Source organism: Emydura macquarii, unplaced genomic scaffold (genome assembly GCF_026122565.2).
Source record: "Emydura macquarii macquarii isolate MOO-44397 ecotype Brisbane River unplaced genomic scaffold, CSIRO-AGI_Emac_v2 contig_2457, whole genome shotgun sequence".
Lineage (NCBI taxonomy): Eukaryota > Metazoa > Chordata > Testudines > Chelidae > Emydura > Emydura macquarii.
The window spans coordinates 1,283,342-1,308,979 of NW_027132594.1; the positions used below are offsets into that span (position 1 = coordinate 1,283,342).

Consider the following 25,638-nt stretch of genomic DNA (forward strand, 5'->3'; position numbering starts at 1 on the left):
CATTCCAGAATTGGGACCTAATAGATACACAGCTCCACTGGGACCTCACAGCTGCCCTGTTAAAACACTGCTTGCCTCCAACAATTGATCATGAGCTTATATTGAAAAAGGCAGGAGAAAAAAAACAAGATATGAGAGGATTTTTTTTTTTTTAAAGTAGGGGTGAATTTTCTTTGTGAAATAAAATTTTTAAAAGAAGACAATTAAGGCAACAGGTCCTAAGACGTGATGAGAGCAGAGGAATGTGATAGAAGTCAGTAAGAGACTTGGCTTGGAACCATAGAATGGAATAGAAAGAGCAGCATTGTGTGGTTTGCAGTAACAGAACACAAATTTTAGAACATTTAAAAATTAAATAGACAAAGAGTACTAGAGACACCAGAACAGCTAACAAACACAGAGGAATGGGTAAAAGGGAGAGGGGGCATTCTGAAAAGTGAGTAGGATATTTTAAAAACTTGTAGAAATCTAGGCAGCAGGAAAAAGTGAAAGCATTGCTTAATACAATTGGAGCAGAAAAAGCCATAAATCAAATAGGTAAGATAGACACTTTCAATCTTCTGACTGTTCACTCATGAGTGTAAGCACATCATGAGGAGCCCCACCCTTAGCTGAGAATACTCTGCCCTTATCCAGTGCCGCCACATCATGTACAGTGTAATCTATTTATATACATTTCCATAACAGAAAATCTACCTCAAGAGAATGTTACGGTAGCATTCACAAGTCAAGAAATGGCAAAGTTAAGATTGTGCACACAACCTTAATTCTTTGCTCCCTTGTACATAAGAACAGCCATACTGGGTCAAATAATGGTCCATCTAGCCCAGTATCCTGTCTTCCGACAGTGGCCAATGCCAGGTGCTTCAGAGGGAATGAACAGAACAGGCAATCACTGAGCCATTCATCCCTTGTCTTCTTGTCCCAGCTTCTGGCAAACAGAGGCTAGGGACACTCAAAGCACAGGGTTGCATCGCTGACTGTCCTCGCTAATAACTATTGATGGACCTATCCTTCAAGAATATGCAGTATGATGCAGTCTTTTATTACATGATCACATATTGTTTCTCAAATACAATATCATAGACTAGTCTCTGTGTAGCTGCATCTTCTGCTTCTGTGTGCTGCTCTGAATATGCCAGACAAACAGAATCTGTGAAAGTAATTTATACAGAAGATGTATGTACAAGATCTTTTGGTGAGCTTTGCACACTGTGAACTGTCAGTTCTATCCTTTGCGCCCTCTCTCATGTTTCTAACATCCCTATCAAACCTCTCTGGCACCATGTAACTGATGTGACAATCATTGCATTCTTGTAATAAGTAAGAAAGTATTTCTGTGAACCTTGCTAGCCTGTGAATACATGATTGATGCAACCATATGATTGGAGAGTCAATCTTGTATTCTTTCAGTCATATCTGCCACTTGCTGGAGTTTCAGTCCTATCAAATGTGTGTGATCTTTCTGGACTCATGGGCCTCTCAGGTATATTATCAATAGCAGATTGATGTGAGGTTAAGTGTTTGCAGATGAGATATCTCAAGGTCAATTCATACAGTTAAAAATCATTGCAACTCATACTAGCTCTCCACCTTGACCTAAGCCCATGGTATCCCCTGAGCACGCCTTGGTATGATCACAGTCCACTCGGTATTTCCATGGTATTAGTGGGGTGGGTATTTGTATTTACTTGCAGACATCATCGGTTTCCTTCCAAGGTGGTGTCCGGAGCCTGTCTTGTCACCCCCACTGGCATTATTGACATATTGCTGACAGATTTTCATAGTGTTCAGCTAATCTGCTTGGTGCTACTTAGCTGTGGTGCTGTGTGTGCTAATTGCTCCACCATGGAGGTGAAATGGTTCGCTCAGGCAGATTCACTGTTGACTGCAGGTTCTGAAAGACAGGATGTGATAATGCTGTTTTCTATGTATAGTGAGCTGTGCTCCTGTTCTCAAGCTTGACAACCTCAGCTGTGGCAACTTTCACCCTTCTCTGAATGCCAGGATGTGTGCATGCTGCTTATGTAGCCCATATTAAAAGTGTGGATCTTTCCCCACCTCTAGTGGCTGGTCCACATAAGGTTACATTACATTACATTTCAGCTGGCCGCTAGAACCTGAAGGGTATACATTTTCAGAAGCGCCTTATTCCAATTTTTTTGGAAGTGACGTAGGCACTAAATCCATTGACTTGCTCATAAGTGCCTGGGTCACTTTTGTAAATGGGACTTCGGTGCCTGAGTCACTTGGCACTTTCAAAAACATTATCCTTAATCCTTTGGCTTCAGTAGTGGAAGCTCATACTTTCAGCTCTGAAGGAAGGTTCCCGATTCAAACTTCCATGACAGCCCAAACAGAGTCCGTTATGCTTTTTCAGCATCTAACAACTTTTTTGCTGCCATTTTATCACGTGTTTCTATTTTCTAAATATGCACAATGCATACTAAATTTTGGCCCAGCCAATAAATCTTAAGGAATATTCTAGCGATGTATGAGGTAATTATGGAAATATTTTATAATTTGATTCAAAAGGATTTGACCACAATGATCATAAATGTGTGAACTTTATTTTTGCTGCTTTGCTTTTTCCCCCTCAGGTTTGCAATTATGTGTGGCTATATGTCTGAGTTTGACAGTATACAAAACAAAATCAAGAATGGCTATCTCTTTAAGGTACGTTTTGGTAGTTTCCTTAGCAGTTATTCTTCATTTTCTTCCCCTGATAGTATAAAAGGTAGGTTTAATGCAGAAAACTGACTCAGCTTCAGGGTGTGTTTAAGTGCCAATGTTATGGTTAAGAAATTATTTTTATGGGCTCCTACCACATACTGTCCATTAGCTTTCAAAGTACCAGGATTTAAATATGACTTCATATAACAATGACAAGATGTTTGCTTTCTTCCTTGACCTAAGGAAAGTGGGCAAAAAAGTGGGGTTATTTTGCTGTTGTAATTTAAAAAAAGAAAAGAAAAGAAAACTGAAACAAGTTTAACACTAAATGCAGCGATTTCTTACAGTGATTGACGTTGCTTCATGTCACCCTTGAAAAGTGATAATTTTGTTTAATGTTTTCCATTTGCAGATACCTGTATATTTCACATTAAAAAATTTGGGCTGTGCCACTTAGCATTGTAACATGGGGGAGGATTTTGCTGGGGTCTCTGTCCTTGATCACCTCCTTCTTTTCTTGCTTTACATGCTTTCCAAGGATTCACATACACACACACACACACACATGGCTTTGATTACTATCTTTACATGGTTGTCTCATAAATCTGCCTTTTTTCTCCTGACTCATCTCTGGCCATCCAAGCCTGTATTTCAGTCTCCTTCCAATATCTCCTCTACAGCAGCAGAGTACATCCCCACAGGCATCCTCAGCCTGCTTCTTGGAATCCTGGCCCCTTGGATACTGACAAGAGAGAATGCAGTGGCTAGCATCCCTGCTTCTATTAGCTACACCAACCAGTGCCCAGTCTTTGCGTTATTTCCTTTGTTGTTCCAATTTTTAAGGTTTCTTTTGATGTTTAATTTTTATCTATTACATGGCACCATGGATGTGCATCACACTTTACAAAACAAAAAGAAGGAACCGAGTCTTTGCCACAGAAAGCTTAAAATCTTAGTTGTAATTTAAAGGTGTCTAAGGAGAAGTTTTCCTGTATGCTATTATATTTTAAATGTTATTTATTTAGGCCCACACTCACCTAAACAATCTATGTTGAATACCACCTTGCTGCACGGGTAGTTCCAATGAATAAATGAGACCCAGAAATATATGGCTGATATACTTGTGGAGCTATTCAACAAGAGCAAGGGTGGCAGAATTGTCCCTTATATAATACTATTCAGAGGTATCAGCATTTTACATTACACAGTAAATAACAAAAAAGAAAAAAAAGCATAACTAATAAACACCTATGCCAAATAAGGCAGTTTATATCAATGAAAATGCATCCATAATTAAGTAAAATTGTTAGCAGTTGTTGAAATTGAAATGTATTATTTATGTTTGGATGTGAAAGAGCATATAGTATAGTATCAATATGGTACAGATCTCATCTCAGAGAGCATTGCACCCTAACAGCGCCCAGTGAGTAAAGCCTAGGATATCTGGACACACAGCAAAGGACAAGAACAGAGGAAAAGAGTTCCAGAGGGGTAGCCGTGTTAGTCTGTATACAGCAAAAACCTCTTGTGGCTTTATTTATTTATTTTTTTGTTTTAAGAGGAAAAGAGATCGATCATGAGCCATATACAAGGGGTCATATAAATAAGAAGCAATTTCTGCAGTTATAAAAGGAGTGAGTTTAAGAAGAGTCTCAAAAGTTAACTGTAAAATTTTCAATGATTCTCCTTTTCAGAGGTAACTTCTAAAATCGCATGAATAATATAAAAACATGGGAATTATAGGAAAAATAAATTGGAAGAGTAGTAGATATTTGACTAGTTTGCCAAAAAAAAAAAAAAAAAATGAAATAGGAAGATACCAGATCTGCAAGAAGATGATCATTCGGGTGGTTCAGATGAGAAGTTATAATACTTTATACCACTATATTAGTGATTGGCTTAGTTAAAAAAATAGAGATGTTGGAAAAGTGAAACCTACAATATCTGACAATTGAGTTATTTTGAGCGGCAAATGATAAATCAGGGTTGAAAAAAAAAACTCCTTCAAGAAATTCCTTATTCTTGAAATACTGATTATGCAGAAAGCATTTACCTCAGTAAATGAAACCTGAAAAAGGGGGGAGGAGGGAAAAGGTGTGTTTGGAAGAAACATCTAATTTAATTTTTATTATCCTTTGGACTGTTTAATGCACACTTATTTTATCTCCTGAACTGTGGGGCAGGGGTGTAGGATCTATACTTTGTCACATTTCAATTGAAAAGGTAGGACCATGGTTCACTTCTTGTCTTAGAGATCTATGTCAAATTAATTCTAGAGGTTTTTGACTATCTGTTGTGGATGTATTTTCACATTAATCACCTCACAGAAAACCAGGTCATGCTTCTGAATATAAAATATATTGTATGGTGCACCATTTCATGGTGCAACCATACTCCACACTAGAGAAGGTTACACTTGAGTGGTTGATCATCAGTTCAAGCATACAGTATCTATGGAGCAAAATAAGTGTTCTCACTGGGTTGATGCACTATGCTTTTCTAATACTAAATATGGTTAAAACCAAAGTTTAATAGGTTTGGAGCACATCAGCCTTTTTTTGGTTTTAAATATCTTTCAATTGTTTGTTTGAACCTAAGAGTTGCTAGGTCATGTTCTAAATACAATGTGTCCTGGTACGTTATGTGCAAAGTTGTGTTTGTGGTTTTCTTCTACAAGCAAGGGTATTGCCAGTTAAAATATTTACAGATCATTAGAACAACTGTGGCAAACGCAGTCACAAAAGAGAATTTAAATGATTTTGCAATGCAGTTTTAAAAGATTTGAAAACCACTCCCAATCAGAAGTGAATATCCCATTTTCTTTCTTTGGAACTTCTTTCCAACAGGAGCATCTAGACAAAGCAATTGAACTTAAGCCTCAAGATCCTTCTTTATATTACCTAAATGGAAGATGGTGCTATTCAGTAAGTTGCTTTCTATGCCTAACATTTGACTTGAATGTGCTGAAAAATGATTATGTGTTTACAATGGAATACTGTAACTGAAATCTGAGAGAAATGACACATTTATTGAAGTTGAAACTTTGAAATTGTAAACAAAGCATTGCTATGTACTTGTCATGAAATAATCTATATGCCTGGTTTTAATACAGACTGTCCTTGCTACTCATTGTTATCAAATATGTTAACTATACCACATACTCATTTTCAAAGCACCTTGTTGTTTTGAATTTTGTTTTATTATTTACATATATTAATGAAACAATAACTAAGCTTTGGATAGGATGCATGGGTGGTTAGGTGTTGGGGCACTAATCTGAATTTTGGGAGGCCACAGACATCCTGTGTGACATTGGATAAGTCACTTAGTCTCTGTGCCTCAGTTCTCCATGTGTCAAATGGGGATAATAATACTTCCTCCTCTCACAGGGGTGTTGTGAGGATATATTTTAATGAGCGGCTTTCTCCTGGCTCCGGCTTTTTTAAGTAACAAGCATTACTGTTGTACTGAAAGAAAATTTGTTGATGCACATGGCTCAAGGAGTATATAGTGTATGTCTTTAAGTTTTCACTGTGTTGTTTTCTGAAGTGACAAGGAAAACCACCCTGTCCTTCAATTCCATGAGAAACTGATATTTATCTAAGTAACTTTGGTTTATAGTGTAGTATGCTTAGGTATTTGCCAAAGAGTTCACTCACTGGAGGAGAGCCTGCTTGTGGTAGCAGCTCTCTTCCCCTTATGGTGCCCCCTGCTGACGGTCACTCTGGCCAGGTCATGATTTAGTCCACTCTTTTTTGGGTGATAATGTCCCAACTCAAAGGAATAAAAAAAGCTCTTCTATCCTTCCTAGAATCAATCCTCTGTACACTCTTTGCCCCATTCCCAGGCGCTGCAGAATTCCTCCTCATTCTGTCACAGAATGCTGTCTCCCAGAGCTTTCTCCTGAGCCAGTGACCCTCAGGATGTCTTCCCTGGAGCCTCTCTTCTTCCAGGCCTGCTTTAGAAGTCTCCTCCTCCCCACTGGACCTCTCGCTTCAGGGACAGTCTCAGGGTAAAAGCTCTTTCATGCAAGCCTCTTTATTGTTTCTTTCCCTTTTAGTCCGGGTCTTCTTCCATAGCTCAGCTTGCCCATGTTTCAGGGCTTAACTCTCTTTTCAAAATCCTCACCCAGTCCTGCTTTCCTCTCTGGGCCTACTGTCCAGGGGTATTTCCTTCTCCTGCTCCCAGCTTTTCTTCCCAGCCTTCTCTTAGTCTGGCTAGGATCCCAGGGCTTCCTCCTCCCCACCTCTTTATTTTCAGAGAGGGATTGTAGACTCTCCCTGCAACTCCCTTTCTGCTTTTAACTTCTTGGCTTTTTAGTAACCACATAGATCCTTCCCAGTTGGCACTCATGTTTAATTAAGTCTGGCTTTTCCTCCCAGTACATCTGGGAACATAACTGGTCTCTCCAGCCCACATTAGCTCTTCCAGGCCCCATGTGGGCTACACATCGCAGTATTGTAGGTTTGTTATATTTTCTTGAAAGTTATGCAAACAAATACATGGTTTTTTTATAAAAAAATATTTTCATTGCTCCAGTGATGCAAAGGAGCTATAAACCTGACCTATTTGGTTGAGATGGATTTATGGCTGCTTTGTATCATGGGGTGGCACAGAACAGCTAAATCATACCAGTGAAACTGCACCAAGGCCTCTAATAAAGGCCACTTAGGTGTTAAAAGTTGACTCTCTTGAGTTTTCTTTTTGCAAATTGCTCATGATTGCCAGACTCATCCTTGGTGTTACTCAAATGATATCAGTGATGTTACACCAGGGATCAATCTGACCTGATTACTTATACCATATTTTTTGTTAAATGAAAAACCTATAGAGTTTATGCTGACTAAATGGGTAGATACATATGCGGACTGTTTTATGGCATTTTCTCAACTCTTATACTGGCAAACATGAAAGTATTTGTGTTGGAAGCCAATAGTTTATAACAAGGCTGCTGTCCAGTTATTTTATTTCTGCCAACAGTCCTGTGACATAAAATTACTTAATTCAATTCCATCTTAATATACTGTAATAAAACAAGTAGAACCTCCGAAGATATTTAAGTAGGCGACTTAGTGATATTTTTGCTAAAATTGGATGGATTGGAAGGTTTTATTGAAGACAACTGTACTGCATGTCTTTAGTTAGCTATTACCAAGGAAGCGTTGGGGAGGAAATTTTTTAGGAATGCAGGTCACTTCCTGGCTGAATTTTCAGATTTAATAGGTTTGTTTCCTTGGTAGCAGATTCCTGGTGTTTGAAAAAGACTTTGAATGGACACAGTTCGCATTTTGTTAATTAACCAATAGCACTAAATTCTGGTACCACTGCACCCTGGGGGAACTGGAGTGTGCTAGAGACATCTGTCTCCCACTTCTTATGTAGCCTCAAAATCTCCAGTAGAGAATTGCAGTTTGCTCCCTGTCCTCCAACAGCAGAATTTTGTATGAGATTTTTGGCAGCCATTGCCTCTGTCAGCAGCAGCCCATGAGTAGCTTGCTTCCCTCCCTTGCAGTAACTGAGAGAGGCAGCTGCCAGTCCTTCCCTCTCTATTGATACCAAGGTTTCTAGAGGTGACTTCTTAACTGTTCCCCTCTTTGTCAGTAGATGGGATATCTTAGTGACCTGGAAGAACACCCCCTCCCACATTAGTATGGTTAATCAAGGAGTTGACTCCTTGGGCTTTCTCTTCTGAGCACCTTTCTCAAGCAGGGAAAACAAAAAGAAGCAGGGGAAAGGGAAAAGACCAAACTCTCCTCATCCTCAGATGGTAGAGAACTGTCTTCTTTTTCAGACCCCCAGATATATGATAGACTCCAGTGGTGAAAGCAGACTTTGTAAGACAGATGCCTTCAGTAGCTAATTGTTCATCCTTCAGAATTGATCTTGATGGTAGCATGGATTCTATTCGTCCAAGGAACATCAGGAAACAATAAAATTCTGGGATGATGCCTCGCTCTCAATATCTGACTTCCTGAAAGTATAATGGACTCTGAATGGAAAGACCACACAAAAAGAGGGGCATCACCAGATTATGCCGGAAGGTGTATAAAGTTCGAAGGGGAAGGGCATCAAAATTCTCCTCCATTCTCAAATGGGATTGTAAGATGCTAATAAAACCACTGTCCCAGTAGCAGGGGCAGTATTCCAGTGTATCCCAGTGACAAGAAGCTGGTGTTCTTCCAGAAATGAGATGGGAAATGTCCCTTTTTTGGCACCACTTTCATGACACAAAGGGGATGGAGAGCAGTCCCAATAGGGTGGGTGGGGATTCCCTTTGCATAGGGGAAGCTATTAGAGTATAAATCTGAATACTTACAGCTCTGTAGAAGGCAGTAGGATGCTTATGTATTTTCCATAATAGTAGTATCAAATGCCGTGCACATTAAATACAATATTAAAAATGAAATATTGCCCATGCATACTTTTAAAATGTAGATGATTGTGTTGCTTTAAATTGTGTCTCTTTTTAATTTAAAAAAGGCAGAGCAAATACTTTTATTTTAGTTTGAGCAGTGCAGAAGTGCGCCCAAGCCAGTCAAAATACAAAACCAAATCCCAGGGAAGCAATTCTGATTAAATCTTGTAAGAAAATAAAACAACTGCCAGACAGAACTTGTATTTAAATATCAGCCTGCAGAATTAAAGCACCTAATTAGAAATTCCACAGTGGAAAACTTGGAAGTCCCTTCGCTATTGCATCACAGCAGAGACGTGTGTGGGTGTGGGTGTGTGGGGTGATATCTTTGTAGTGTGTGTATGTATAACTCTAGCATTTTGGGTGATCCAGAGGGATTCAGTATGAGCAGTTTTTCTTCCTTCCTTTTTCTTTCCTACCCTACCAATGTGCTTACTGTATCTGGATCAGATGGACCTAAAGATACCAGTAAAAACTTCCTCCCACTCCAAGAAAGCAAAGAGCCCTGCAGCAATGGATTGGCCTTAAGAAAGCAATATATTATTTTAAACTCTGCTGCAACCTCCCTGTCCCACTCAATGGGTTTTAGAAAATAAAGAGCTGGTGAAAAGTGCAGTGTGAGGAGTTATTGTATCTACACACTAGCTTACATCTGTATGTTTTAAATCACATGCTGCACTTAGTAGCACATTACTGGCACTACACACTGTAGGGGTGAAACACCATGTTGTTTTAATGAACAGGAAACCGTGAACTTGTCAGAGTATTTCTCTTGAAACCAGGACTTTGAAAGAGGTGTTGTGTTGGGGAAGGGGGAGAATAATGAAAATAGCTACAGTTACTTGTTAATATTGTTTATTTGCTGAATATTATTTTAGTGGTTTCAAGTGAAAGACCTACTGACGATATTTAGCAAAGAAGTATTTCTCAGCAACTGGCCTTTGCTAGAAGACCAGCAAGACTTGGCCACAATGCTTTGTCTCCGTGCAGTGCTTCTTGAACTTGGCCAAAGTGATTGAGGCCAGACAAGAAAATAGTCTTTATACACTTCACTGCTGTATGCTGGCTATATTAATACTTTGCAATGGCCCATTTTATAGAACAATTTATAATAAGAAATATTTAAAAATTCACATTCAGTGAAAATGAAAAATTGTAGTAAATGGCAGTGGTGAGGTATATGTTACAATCTTTAGTTTTGAATAGATTCTTTTCTTTAGTGGAAAGCTATCAGCTTTCAAAATCTGATGGTCTTTAGTTACAATGCAACGCTCTCTCTGAGCTGATGACCTTGCTGATTCCCCACATTTTTTCAGCTCCTGGTTCTCACAAGAGTTCTTCACCTCTCTTCATTCTTTGGCTGCATCCCCTCCTCTCTGGCCCCTATATGTGGGTCATACCAGCAGTTGTCAAGGAATCATAGTGCCTAACTTTTTGGGTATATGCATTGTCAGTCCTAGTCAATTTCAATAAGCATCAGGGGTTTTGGTTAAAGTACTGCGCAGGAGAAGCATCCTGCTTTTCCTCTACAGAGGCACCAGTTGTCCTCCAGACATCAGTTGGGGGAAAACAGGTAGTTCCTACATTCAGTGAAGTGGCATCCCATTTGAGAAAACCAATTTCTTCATCCCTGTATTCCCATCTCCTGTGCTGTTCCTGCTTTGATTAGGGATTTTGCTAGGTGGTGAACTAAGAATATTACAGCAGTAACCCACTCAGTCTCAAGAATCCCTTCTTGTGACTGCTGAAGTATGCCTAGATATATATGGGAAGGAAATGGCATACAATATATAGTGTGACAATGGCAACAGAAAATGAAGAAAACTCTGGGAGGTCCCTTTACACCAGCCTGTAATCCTAGGACATGAGGCTCCTTGGCATGTGCTATTGGTCAGAATTCAAGTGGACAACTGGGCACCTACTTAATGATATCTGTGTCTCACCATGCCCAAAAAATGAACCTGTCTTAGAAGAGCCTTAGCCACCCACATAACGACAATAGCAACAGCTGTCTCTAATGTTCAGAAATGTTCAATAGATGGGCTGTCATGTTGTACTATCTGTGATGTTGGCCTCCAGGGGAGCCATGCTGAGATAGTTTAAACAGGGCAAACTACAAAGAATGGGGCAGGCAAAGACCTAAATACTGGTGGTTTTTCTTCCATAAGATATACCAAGCCAGCAACAAACAGGTTCTGATGACCTCACTGGTCATTCAATAGACAAAACACAGTTCCCTTAAAACTATCCATCCCTTTGGCTAGCACCCAGACAGCCAAGTCAAATATGATGGGGGTTACTGAAAATCTTTATCCATCATATGTAAGAAAGTTCTACCAATCCCAAAGGATTGGACACATTACCAAACAGGTCAATGAATAGTTCAGATTTTACCCAAATACACTCTTAAAGCCAATGCTTATTAACTAAACTAACATTTATTTAAAAAAATGAACGACAGTAATGGTTAAAAGGTCACTATACATACATAGATGAAAATAAAGCTCTTAGGTCCATTTCAAAGTAGAGAACTGAATTACAAAGTTCTTAAATTGCAAAGTCTCTGAAATTACCCAAACAGCTTGGAGGTTGTTAGTCCTTGTTTAGAGCTTCTTTGTTAGAAATCCAGTCCAGAGAAATAAAGACTAAATAGTCCACGTGCAGAGTTTGTTCAAATTCTCCCATGAGAATTAGCAGGGTGATTCTAGGCTGGTGAAGGGATCTCAGTTTTGCGATCCAAACTTTCCCTGACAAGCCTGGACAGATTTGAGATAAAAAGGACCAGTCCACTATAGTCTTTTATATATCCATGCAGGCTGACTGATATTTTCTTGACAGCAGGTATCTCCTTGAACAATTAATAGATGATTACTTGGGACTCTGAAGTACCATCTCCTATGTCCTGAGCACACCGGTAACTAGTTACATTAGCACAAGGTAATTGGCCATTTACAACCTTTCAGAGGTATTTACTACTTAAACTTCAAAGAGAAATACAAACAATAGTATTGTTGCACTCAAAGTTCCATCTAAATGTTCATATGTTCCTTTTGACCTCTTAATCAATAGAACAGTGACAGACAGGAAAGCAGTTTATCTACCTTGCTAACTTCTAATAAGAGAGATAACTACCAACAATACACTTGCATATCAAAGCTCTAGTCTACTTATAAGGAATGACCCTCACTATCGTATTTTCCTATAATATATCTTGAAAGGTCAGAGTTGGGCCATGCAACTTGCAAAGTTGCTTGACTTTTTCCGGGCTAGCATCACACTATCTATCCCTTGAGATAGATAATAGAGTTTAATAGAGTGTGTTTCAACCCTGACATTTTAAAAACTGATGTATGTTTATGATATTTGGCCTGAACTTTAATCTTTGTACCCAGTGTTGGTTTAATCTCATGTTGGTTTAATTAGTATTTAGCACTGAATTTCTCATTATGTGCATATTGTATTTTTACAGTAAAAAGGGATTTATTTTAAAAATCCTTTAAATTATGTTGAGTATTGAATATTCGTATGAGAGATGACTCTTTAGGATAGTGAAGCAAAAATATTTTATTAAAGATGCCTTTTTGTGTTCCTTTGCATACCAAATTGTTTAAGTATACAGTAATACAAGGCAAGATTTTGCTCCACAACTGAAAAATAAGCCTTAAGTCTATTTTCCTTCTATGATTTTATTACAGGTAGCACAGTTGTCTTGGATTGAGAAGAAAGTAGCTGCTACTCTTTTTGGGACTCCACCAACTTCAACAGTACAGGAAGCTTTGCAGAATTTCCTTAAGGTAGAGCCTATCCAGTTATTTTCCTGAGTGGCTATTTACCAAATACTCTGTGTGACTGTCAGATTTAATGTCAGAGCTATGGATGCCTCTGAGACAAAAGTAACATTTGTGAACAACACTTGTTTTAAGCCCATTTTTGGAGGGACTTACATAAGTGAGGAAGATTTTCATGCAGTTTCAGTGGAAAACTCAGACCCTGTGACAGTTCCCTCTTTCTAATCTAAACTTTGCATTCTCTAGCTTTCAGTGGTACATTCCTCCTGGTGTGTAGGAGCTGGGTAAATACTAAGAGTGCACATGGAATGAAGCAAAATAGATGGCTCTATCACATAGAAGCATGTTCCTGTGCATTTGTGTTTGAATTCACAATTTTAAGAAAACCGTGTGTACACAAATTAAAGCAGCCATTGAGCAACTTTTATTTATCACTGCTACTTCTGCAGCTGTTAAGCATATGCAAGTTACTTAACAAATTCAAAAGGGTAAACTTTCATAAATGTGATTATTTCTTGAACTATTTCTCAGACATATTGGACAAACACATTTTTCCTCAATATCAAACTTGCTTTTTTTCATGCCCCTACTTTGTTTTAAAATAAAATACACACAAATTCCTGTATTGTTGGACAATATATGTCTACATCTGCACTCTCACCCTTCTGATATAACAAATGTTTATTCTATTTAAGGGTCACTTTCCACTAAGTCAGTGGAAAGACTCCCATTGACATCTATGGACTTTGGCTCAGGCGCAATGCTGTAAAGTAACTCTGGTTTTAAGTGATCTTCTGCACCTGTCTAAGCCTGATGAAATATGTTTGTTTGTGCATTTTTTCCATTATGTGGTAATATGCAGTACCACCAATAACAGCAAATGTTTTGACCTAAGAAGTAGCAGCAACTATAAATCCCACTGAGGTACTTCTTAGCTAATGTGGCTCATGCTGAAATATGTTTTTGAGTACATATATCAAACTCTGCAGGGCATCAGAGCAGTATATCCAGAGCTCTTACAACGAAGTTAGCAGTAGGGAGCAGGGGGAGCAGGGTCAGATGCTCCAAAATATATTGTAAAAACATCTTGAACTTTCCAGGAGATGGGGTGAAGGAGGGTGGACACAGAGATAAAAGAAGCAATGAGAGGAGGAAAAGGGTGAAAAAAGTGATAAAACAACCACGTATAGTACTTGCCTAGAATGAGCAACGGTTGCTTGGTTGTTTGACAGGAGGGAGTAAAATATTACACTTCCCCCCCCCCCCCCATTATTATTTTCCACATGGTATGAATGAGTGAACACTGTTGATTTTGTACCTGGACTGATGCATTTTCTTGATCCTTTTACAAGAGTTTAAGGGAGAGAAGACCCAAGACGTTAGCAAAGTCTCAAAAATCTGCTTTTCCAGCTTTTGTGTGTTAACCATAAGAATTTTACATGTATATTTTTTTAAACAATGCTAAAAGGATTATGGAGAATGCAGCATGAGATGATTGAGACAGCAGGGAACCAGTCTAAATCTTTGAGGAGGCTTTGTGCGTTATTGGAAATTTTAAGTTGACCACATTAGTCTCATCATGCTATATTTGTGTGTCTGTTTCCCGTATTTCATTATCCAGGCTGAAGAAATGCATCCTGGATATTCCAAATACAATTATGTGTATTTGGCAAAGGTAACTAAAACAGATTACTTTTAAAAAAAATTCATAGACTCTGGTATTGTAGAGGGTCTGTTAGTTTTTACACTTTTTTTTATTTTCAGTGCTACAAAGATCTTGGCCAGAGAAGCAATGCACTGAAATACTGTGATTCTGCATCATCATTGTTACCAGTTACCAATGAGGTGGGTACCCAAAGTGACAGGTTTTTGTAGTGATTGTTGTCCTATCTTTGGCACTCATTGCTGCAGTATCCAAATGCACTATGGTAATAAAGCTACATCACTTTACCTCTCAAAGGTGAAACCCTTCTCCTTCCTTTTTAAGCCAGTTTATTACAATGGTTGATTCCATCTATGTGAAATATCTTACAAAATGTTTGTTTGAGAAGCTTCCTAAAGCTTGCTCTAAAGAGCCTGGTTTATGTTAGAGAGTTGAGCCATTTGTAATACATCTAGTTTTATTAAACTAGCTTAAGTGCAAACTGTTCAGTGCATCCATACTAGCCGTGCTGAAAAGTTTTGACCCATGTCCACATTTGCACTGCCCTAAATAATTTTGGTCTCAATGGCTCTGGATTCTGGATTTCTGGTTCTGCTTCTAGAAGCAGTGTACTCTGGAGCCTGGTGATTCTGGAAGGCCACCAGTGCACTGTGGGTCAATAGCAGGAGGAGGAGGACAAGTTTCAACTTTTTCTTCAACCACACTACTATTAAACTAGTATAGTCTGAACCAGATGAGCTTTACCCAGTTGTATCTGCTGAAGAAAATCTGTTCTAACTGACTATTAGACTATGTGGAGCACTTTTGTGTGTGAACACAAAATGTTCTACAGAAATTCTAGAGACTTTAACTGGTTTAATTTCTCCGTTAGACCACGTTAGGGCGATAAGATTCCTGCTCCTTCTCTGATCTCCTGTAGAAGCAAGTTCTACAATTACAGACCTTCCACTGAAAATGTCTTAATGTCCTAGAGCGTCAAAAGTGCAAACCTAGGTTTTGTCAGCCTAAAGCCCGACTGTGAGCATAGCAGATGTGGTGGGAGAGGAGAGAGATACAGGAGATGTGGTCCCTGAGAGGAAATGGCCAAATCCCATTCAATTCCTGAAGTTAAAAGGAAAAAAACCTTTAAGTGGCCCTGTCGTCTGACTGACGACCAGTATAGCATGTGGAGCTTGAATAAGTTCATGTCAAATGTTCCTGCTCAGAAGACAAACCACTGCCTGCTGCACCAGCAGCAGCTTCTGGGTGGGCCTTAGTATCAACCAAAGTTAGAGTATATTGTAATAATATAATAGAAGTAATAACTTAAGCATGATATTTTCTGGTAATATTTATTGGTATAAATATGAATATTAATAATCTCCTTAGCAGTGTTTCATTCTTTACTTAATGCTAAGATGAGTTGAGTTTACCCTTTTTTACTAAAGTTAAGAGGATCTATCATCAGTTAGTAATACACAATACTGCATTGTAGAAAAATCAACAGCAGGAGCTTAGGGAAACAGTTTATAACTGAACTAGTTTAAGCAGAGACAATTTAGTATGTCCACGCTAGCCATGGGTTTAAGTTTTGCCCCCATGTTCACCCTAATGTTATCCACATGATGTTGCAGTGAGCTCTGGGTGAAAAAGTACAGCAAATCATTTTGGATACTACACAATAAAAATGCATCAAAATAGAACAGACAGATCCCAGAAGGTTATGGTGGGTACAAGGCCCCCTCAAACACTGCAAACGGAAAGGATCAATTCTCTTCAAGAAATGTGTGAAAACTGGTTGGAGAGAACTTAAGGCAAACAGCACTATGTTAAAATGCATTAGGGAACATTTGCGCACCAACAGAGTCTACCTGGACCAATTAGTGCTCAGCACATTAGTGCACTTTAGAAATCACACCCCCATAGAGCGTAGCACCCTACTGTGGAAACATAGGTGGCAAGAATGATTAGGCAGATTAGTTTGGGGAGGAAAAATTTTGTACTGAGAGGGCAGACACTTATGGAAAGAAAATAGTAAATAGATACCAGTAAAGTATTTAAAGTGGCAACAGATCTGAAAATAAGGAGGTCATAGATTGAAGATGGAGAGGAAGTAATTCAGGCAGAAAGTATTTAGTGTTACTTCAGGTTACTTCAGTATAATTGTGCAGAGTCTCAAGGTTTGTCATCTGACATATGGCTTAAGATTGTGTCACCGTCATGCTAGAAATCTGTCATTTCCAACTGTAATCATAGCCATCTTCTCAGGTGGTTAAAATGTCAATTCAGCAGGGGAATTCTTTGATTATACTTTCTTTTTTAAAGACTGGCTCTTATTGAGAAATGTGTACATTTACAGAAAAAGCAGAAGCATAATATAATGATACTGTGGACAATACTATCATTCTACTTGTCATTCAGGCCTGTAACCTGGGTATCATCTTGGATTCGAACCTCTTTTTAGGGTCCTCACTTCCTGGCTGTGTCTAAGTCTTGAAAATTCTTTCTGCATAACATCTCTGAAATATGGCCTTTCCTGTCCATCCACACAGCTAAAACCCTTGTCCAGGCTCTCATCCTGTGTCTCTATTACTGCAACATCCTTTACTCTGGCTTTCACAAATACAGTCTTGTCCCACTGATATCCATTCAGAATGCTGCTGCAAAGATAATTTTCCTAGCCCATCACCCATTTGACCATGGCACTCCTTTCCTTCATCCCTTCAGTGCCTCTCTCTTCTCTATCATATCAAATATAAGCTACTTGTCTTTATTTTCAAGGCCCTTCATGACTTATCTCCACCCTATCTCTCATCTCTCATTCACTAATGAAAAGTTGACTCCTTCCTCTGAGCGATCCAAGATACCAGCTTCCATTGTCCACTTGTTAAATTTTCAAACAAGCACCTTTGTGCTTTCTCCCATCCTGACCCTCATGCTTGTGAGAAGCTCCCCATAAACATCCACAAAACTCACTAATTATCCTCTTTCAAACCCCTGCTTAAAACTCTACTTTGCTCTGGGTTCTACAAAAAACTTGACTGCAGTTAGGCTGCTGATTTGCTGAGACCTCTGCCTATCATGCTGACAAGTATTGTCTCAGTGTTTTTTTTGTACTTTTCCCCATCTGTCTATATCCACCTATTGCCTCTTGTCTTGTAATTAGATTGTAAGCTCTGTGGAACAGGGACTGTCTTTTTGTTCTGTTTTGTACAGCACCTAGCATAATGGAGGCCTGGTCCATGACTGCGAGTCCTAGCTTCTAGGATAATACAAGTAATAAATAATAGATGAAGGGCTAGAGCCACAAAGAGGACTTAGACTCAGCATTGCAATATCTAATGTTTAAGTGTTCTGCCACCTAATGGAATTCAGTCTCAGATTAGGCAACCTACACTCCCTATATAATGCATGGGGAGAGTTAGGTGCCTAAGAATGGGATTCACAAAGGCCAGTTTGCTGGACAGGGAGCTGCCTAAACTAGCCAGTAGGAAATACTGAGGAGAGGGGTGTGGCCTAAGCCCCAGCCCTCAAAGGGAGTTAGGTGCCTAACATTGGGCCAGAAGTAAGCGCCTCCCTCTACTTGGGACTCTCAGCCATGAACCCTCTCCTGGAATTAGGTGCCTAAGCCAAGTCACCCCCCTTTCTAACAAAAAATGGAGGAGGTGGTAGTAGTAGTGGCTCCCTTATATTTAGTAGCCCAGTGGCTGTAGTGCTCACCCAGGACATGGGAGACCCAGCTGCAGGGGGCTGGAACTGGAGGGGAATCGGGGGGGTGCCATGCCCACCCACTTAACATGGACATCATAGCCTCAGGCAGGCACGGAGCAGTGGTGGCAGGGGCTGCGCTTTGCAGAGGGGAAGCTGATAAGGTGATCAGTTCCCTCTTGCAAAGCGCAGCCCCTCTACTGGTGCCAGCCTCTTTGGCAAAGGGGTAGGGGGATCTGAGGTGGGCCTTAAAACCTCTCCCCCTCCCCTCCCGGCCTCACCATGGGGCCCCATTCCTGTTCCTCCTCTTCCCTCAAGGCCCTGCCCTCTGGGCAGGCCGGAAGCTGGAGCTGGGCAATTGTAAGAGCTGCCTCGGGAAACTCCCAGATCCTCCACCTGTCTTAGACAGCATGCACCGGGAGTGGGGACACAGTCTGGGGGCTGCTCTCGGGCATTCCAGCCCCCCCATCCAGTGCAGGTAGAAGGTCTGGGGCTCCCCACAGCAGCCCAGCTCCCAGGAAGGCTCTTACATGGCCCAGCACTGGCTTCCAGCCTGGCCTCAGGGCAGGCCCTCGGGGATGGGGCCACAGTTCTGGCGCTGGAGGCCCTCCCCCCCTTCTACACAGGTTCCTGCCCAGATTCAAATCCCCACCCTGTCTAATTTGCATCAGGGACTTGAGCCCAGGTCTCCTATCTCTCAGGTGAGTTCCCTAACTCCTGAGTTCGGGGGTGGGAATCTCTCCTGTTGAAGCTGTTCCACTTTGTATGAATTATTTAGATATTGATGGGAGCCTGGGTCTACCAGGTGAGTGCCCTAACCATTGGGCTATAGAACCATTCTGTATTTCTCAGGTTTAATTAATGTTTAAGTATTTCATACAAATTGGAACAGCTTCAACAGGAGAGACAGAGTGACCCACTGCAGAACACCCTAAAGCCCAGTGGTCAGGGCACTCACCTGGGAGGGGGACAAGACCCTGCTTCACATCAGGCAGAGTAGGGATTTGAACCCTGGTCTCATAGATCTTGGGTGAGTGCTGGAACTTCTGAGTATGAGGGAGCTGCTGTTGCCACCACCTCGTCTTTCGTGGCTGTGTTTTGTGGAGGAGGGGGGACAATTTGGTAGGCAGTCTCTGAGAATGCCTACTGGATTAGGCCCTGCAGGCAAAATAGGCAGGGGAACACTTAGTTTGTGGATTCTGGTGGAGTATAGTCACCAAGCAGTTTGGTGGCATCAGGAGACTTTACCAGAGGACACTTAGGTGCCTACAGAGGTAAGCAGCAGCTTAGTGGGTATTTTGAGGATCTAAATTTTGGGCTTAGGTGTCCAAAGTGGCAGTTAGACACCTAGTTCCCTTTGTGGATCCAGCCCTACGTGCCAAAATCCCTGGAAGGATGCAGCAATGGGTTTTAAGGAACAAGCACTTATAGCATGTTATTGTACAATTTATGCTGCTGCATAAGTGCTAGAAATAGTCAGTGATGGCCTGATTTTTGAGAGCAGCTGGGCACCCACATCTTGCATTGAGTTCAGTGGGGGCTACAGGTGCTTAGCATCTCTGAAAATCAGGCCATCAGCATATTCATCTTTGTCCCTAATGAATTTTGATCCTAGAAAACATAGGGCCAATCATCAGCTGGTTTAAATGAACATAGATCCAGGATAGTAGTCACACCCAAATATCCTCTGTCTTTTTCTGCTCTCCCAGCTACAGAATGTGCACTTATTCCTAGGGGGGGTGCTTCCAGCTGGGAGCAGCTCTAAATAGATAATATATCCCTCATGAAGGAAAAAAAATTCAATGTATCAGTTTCAAACCAGGAGCAATTCTTCAGAAGGGGCACAAAAAAGTCCTCAAGTAAAATGACAAATGACTTCTCAAAGATGATTATTATCCATCAGGGTCATTGCTCTTGTAAGTCCCCATAGCATGAGGTTTTGGAAATGGGCAGCCTGGCATCTCTGAAGCCAAAGGGGCCACGATCTTGTACGCAGTTTTTTAAAAGCAAGGTAATACAGGAGTAATGTCACAATCTAGATCTGAGGGTTAAATTGATACTATGCTACTATATTAGGTTTCTTTTCTTTTATCCCCTGTATTACACAGAAGGCTTTGGTGAATCATACGGTCTTCCACTGGCCATAAATCTCATATTGTAAAGGGGTGTTGAACAGTCAGAAGTGCATAAGGCATTACGTTGTCCTGCCTGTCTCTGGATGCTCTCCAGGTGGATAACCTTAGGGTCCTGGGAAACATTTGCCCTCGCAATAAAACAGAGATGTTCAGTAAAATAAAAATGTTCAAAGCTGTGTGTGAACTATGGTTGAATGCATAATGGCTGGTCTGTTTGGCCAGTGGTCCTTGCGCTACCATTACTAACACTCTTTACTTTGAAATGTGCTTTGAGAAACTGAGAGTGTGAAAGGCATTATATACATTTTGTCCAGAGCAGATGTAGTGGACTACAGAAATGAAAAGAGTACTTTTTTAAATCTTGGGGGAAAAAACATTACAATTTAATTTGAACATATGAACAGTCATGTGAAATTTTAAAAGGTGTGAGCATGTGTATATACACAGTATTAAAAACACAGTTCTCAGAAGGCAAAGGAGACCTATTGCTGCAAAACTGAGATCACCGATTCCTTGTTTTTAACAAAGAATCTTGTATATTGTCAGTGGTGAAATGTGTAGCAGCAAGAACCTAAAAGTATAATTTTAACATGTTCAGGAATAAAAAACAAAACAGGAAGAAGACCACTAGCTTTTATATGCTACAATGAAGGCACCATGCTTGCCTATTGGGAACAGTGAATTTACCACTAGGCAGTAAATCGGACAGTATAGTAAAAGATTTAGTGATATGCTACATGAAAAAATCGGAAGGTTCCATCATCCATGGCCTCATACAAAAAATAAACACGGGGAACAGTGGTTATAAATGCCCACCTTCCCTATTCCCCTGTTGAGGAAAAATAAAGTCACACTGCTACATTTTAGAGTTGGATCGGGTGCAGCTTTAATTGTGACACACACACAATCACATAACCATAGCTATAGGGAATACTATGGCCATAGGGAAAACCCAGGTGGCTATAGGGAAGTCAAGCCGCATGTCTGAATGCTGGGCAAATGTACTTCACCTGGCTACCAGATACAAAAGACTTATATAGGGGTTGCTTAGGTTCATTTACATGTTGATCATATAGTGGAATTTGATTAACAGTTCAGGAAAGACAATTATATGTACAATGGGATACACCAGATGTTTTCACAGGAAAGACCAAAGAGCCATTTGATTATACAATGTGTTTCAGGTACCCTGGCTATCACCCGAAGATGGGTGGCTGCACATTACATGTTAAAATGCTAATCTGTATGGAGTAAGTTCCTATGGGGCCAGGAAGACAGGGGGGCACGTGCCCCCGATACTTATCAGAACAGGAGATGTCTGTTCACAGATTTCAAAAGGGCTAGAGTTCACAAAAGGAGTTTGCATTTAAATTGTGGTCCTGAGACATCCTGTGGGATTTTAGCATCTTTATCTCAGTCTCAGTTTGGGGCATTCTGTCAGTGATTTAACCTGAGGGCTTCCATCACAGTTCAGGCTACCCAGTTTCAGGCCAGGCCCTCTATAATCAATTTCAGGCCAGGCATTCTATAATCAATTCTATGATTAATTCTTTGATTCCACACCCCCAAAAAGAGTTGTAATTTCAGAAGAGCTGAAAAGAGCAAAGCAGAAAGAGCTATCCAGTTACACTGGGAGATATATCAAAACCTCACTTAAATCCAGACAAAAAACTATATTAAACTGGAGTTAAGACTGAGACTATATATAAGTATGTTAATGGTGGTAAAAACGTATCAGAATACTGTAGTTATCAAAAAACGACCATTAAAAACAGGAAATTCAGCATTAAGGCTAAACATAAAAGAAACAAGATGGATAAGGTAATATATTTTATTGGACCAACTTCTCTTTGTGTGAGAGAGACAAGCTTTCAAGCTACAGAGAGATCTTCAAGTGTAGTTTGAAAGTTTGTCTCTCTCGCAAAGAGAAGTTGGTCCAATAAAAGATATTACCTCCCCCATCTTGTCTCTCTAATTCCTGGGACCAACACAGCTACAACAGCACAGTAGACAAAAGAAACACACATTTGAATGTTATAGAAATGCACAGTGAAAGCACTGTCAGGAGACAGGGTCATAGGCGGTCATTTTTGCCTAGTGCTAAATGCCCAAATGTCCAAATGCCAAAGCCGAGATCAAGACAGGACCAGAACCAGGGTCAGAATTGGAGTCAGAGACCAAATGCCAGAGGCAAGAGTGAGGACAGAGTCAGAAATCAGAGCTGAGGGTCAGAACCAGATTATCATGAGTCAAAGAAGGTAGGAGCGCAGGGGTGGTTCTGAGGCAGGAGCAAGACAGGGACAGAATGGAAACAAGGCTGGGTGCAGGACAGGATCTGGGCTGAAGCTGTGGAAGAGCAGAGTAGGAGCAGGGCTTGGTGAGAAGTGAGTACAGGGAGGGTGTTCTTAAGAGCTGGACTGCTAGCTTCCTCAGCTAATCAGGTAGGGCTGTCCATCAGGCAGCCTAACTGGCTCGTTTGTGTGTCAGGAGCACTGAGCAGGTGCAGTCACAGGGCCTTATTCCTGATAGGCATGACCTTAGGTAGGTTAGCAGGAGCCATGGGCCTACTAAGGGTTACAGCAGGTCTTGCAAATGTTAAAAAGTTCATGAGGAGGAGGCAGATGTGGGACTGGAAGCAAGGATTAAGATCTGGAACTTGTGGGATTAAGAGTAGGAGGCAGATGAGTCAGGGTACTTAGCTGGGGAATGTGAAAATAATGAAGAATCCCTGGATATTGGACAAGAATGCAGCAGCACAGGAAGAACTCAGCCTGTGAGTTTTTCTTGTGTATATATAAATCACCATGACAAACCTCCCTCGTGATGGAGTCACATTTTCAACACTCTGCATAAGAAAGGGCTAAAGACACACACGTTTATTTTTGCACTATATATGCATGTATATATATATAGAGAGAGAGAGAGAGAGAGAATGTGTATACACTTGTGTGTGTGTGTGTGTGTGTGTGTATATATATATTATTTTGTGTGTGTGTGTGTGTATATATTTTATTTGTGTGTGTACACACATAAATGTGTGTATATGGGGGGGAGAGAAAGTTGCAGTCTCCATCAATCATTTGACACCGTTTGAAAGTCTGCTGTACCATAACAGGCTATTTTCATGTTTGTAATACTCCTGTATCGTCTTAAATGTGCTTTTCCCAATCTCAAAATCTGTTCATCCTTACTAGATCTTGCCAAGATATTGCAAATAAACCTAATTTGAAATTTCTGTGACAAGTTGGTTTGTAGATTTGGCATGGGAAAGAAAATTACAAAAGTACAAAATTTTAAGTGTGTCGTGGAAAAGAATCACACTGCTACATTTTAGAGTTGGATCGGGTGCAGCTTTAATTGTGACACACACAATCACATAACCATAGCTATGGGGAATACTATAGCCATAGGGAAAACCCAGGTGGCTATAGGGAAGTCAAGCAGCATGTCTGGATGCTGGGCAAATGTACTTCACCTGGCTACCAGATACGAAAGACTTATATAGGGGTTGCTTAGGTTCGTTTACGTGTTGATCGTATAGTGGAATTTGATTAACAATTTATACTTAACAGAAAAGACAATCACAATGCACAGTGGGGCACACCAGACACCTTCACAGGAACACCCAATGAGTAACTTGATTATACAATCAGGTTTTCAGGGACCCTGGCTAACACCTGAAGATGAGTGGTTACACAATACCTGTTCAAATGCTAATTTCTATGGAGTAAGTTTCTATGGGGCCAGTAAGACAAAGGGGGGCAGGTACTGGTACTTATCAAAACAGGTGAAGTCTGTTCAGATTTCAATAAGGCTTAAGGCTCATAACAGAGACTTGCCTCTCGGGTGTGGTTCAGAGACCTCTTGTGTGACTTTAACATCTTTATCCTAATTTCAGTTTCAGGCTACAACTTCAGGCCAGGCCTTCTATTAATCAATTTTATGATTAATTCTTTGATTCCACAAGTGTAAATAAGCTTTATTGAGGTTTTGGGGGGTTGGAAAGGAATCAGGCTTCTAGTTAAAAAAATAAATCTCAATCTTAACCATAGAGAGGCTACCCCCTTTCCATAATCCTGCCATGGAAAAAAAGCTAGAAATCTTGCTAAACCCACATGTTCAAGAATATCAGAACTTTTATGGATTGCAGCAGAGAAGGAGGGCATGGGTTATGTCCTGTTTTTGAAGAAGTTAATACCAAAGGGATTATATATTGATTTGGTTGGGGTTTCATTTGCACTGAATATGACTATTTGAATTTCAATGAAGGGCCCAGCCAGAATAGGCAATCCTGGGGGTGCCATAATTTTCTCTTACAGACTAACAACTGGAACATGCTGCTTAAAAAAAAAAAAAAAAAAAAAAAAAAAGAGAGAATATAGAAGGTATTAGTCTCCTGTTTTATAAATTTAGAACCTCAAAATGTGTGGTCTGTTTTTACCTCCCTCTCATACATTATAATCTACATGGTTTTTAAGTTATTGCCAAAAGGCTTGACTTTTTCTATTGTTTACATTCTTCACAGTCCAAAAAAATAAATGGAGAGGATGACCTGGATATTTCCATTTCTTTTGGTTGGGGGCACGCTTGTATGGTAATTTTTATACATATTGATAAATTATCCTTCATTTATGTATTGAGTTTAACATGATATGATGAAACTGATGGTTAGTTACTAAGTACTCATGGCATCATCCTCTCAAATATAAGTATGGTGACCATTGCCCAGATGTCCTGATATTAGGAGCCTTGTCTTACATGCCCCACTATACCTCCCAGCCCCCCCCCCAAAAAAACTGTCACCTTAAATATAACATAGTTTGAACATAGTTGTTAGTGCAATAAAAATGATTGATTACAGCATTCCTCAAAGTTTAGGCCATGCCTTCCAGTTCATGCACCAAGGGCTAGCTAGGGGTGTGTAGAAGTATAAATTGAGATGGGCAGCACATGGCAGGATTGAAAGGGGGTGCAATTAGTTTCATTTTCCTGAAGGGAGGTTCACCGTTCAAAAGTTTGGGATATGCTGCTGATTACTGTAATAAAATGAAATGAAATTAGTGGTGAAATTTGGTTTTCGAGTTTGGACAAAGAACCAACCAGGATATAAAACTTTACGTAACTGATGATCAATATAAATTGAACCTCAGGTAATTTATAAAAGATATACCTCTGCAACACAAATTTTAGAAATAGCTGAAATGTGAGTTTTCAATCATTATGAGGTTAATTTTTTTAATGAAGTGGTAATTAGAAGATGTGGGCTTATTAAGTCAT

At 40.1% G+C, this 25,638-nt stretch overlaps 1 protein-coding gene across 2 annotated transcripts in view; it reads left to right on the forward strand.

Moving 5' to 3' along the window:
- The window catches only part of RMDN2 (regulator of microtubule dynamics 2), a 73,680-nt gene that overhangs the window by 40,920 nt on the left and 7,122 nt on the right, over positions 1 to 25,638 (forward strand). Inside the window, exons 6-10 of one of the 2 annotated variants that reach the window (XM_067562660.1) lie at positions 2,601 to 2,676; positions 5,520 to 5,597; positions 12,784 to 12,882; positions 14,498 to 14,551; positions 14,641 to 14,721. In XM_067562660.1, coding sequence (XP_067418761.1) covers positions 2,601 to 2,676; positions 5,520 to 5,597; positions 12,784 to 12,882; positions 14,498 to 14,551; positions 14,641 to 14,721 — 388 coding nt within the window. The remainder of the gene's footprint in view (positions 1 to 2,600; positions 2,677 to 5,519; positions 5,598 to 12,783; positions 12,883 to 14,497; positions 14,552 to 14,640; positions 14,722 to 25,638) is intronic. The other variant, XM_067562661.1, reaches the window with a different exon arrangement.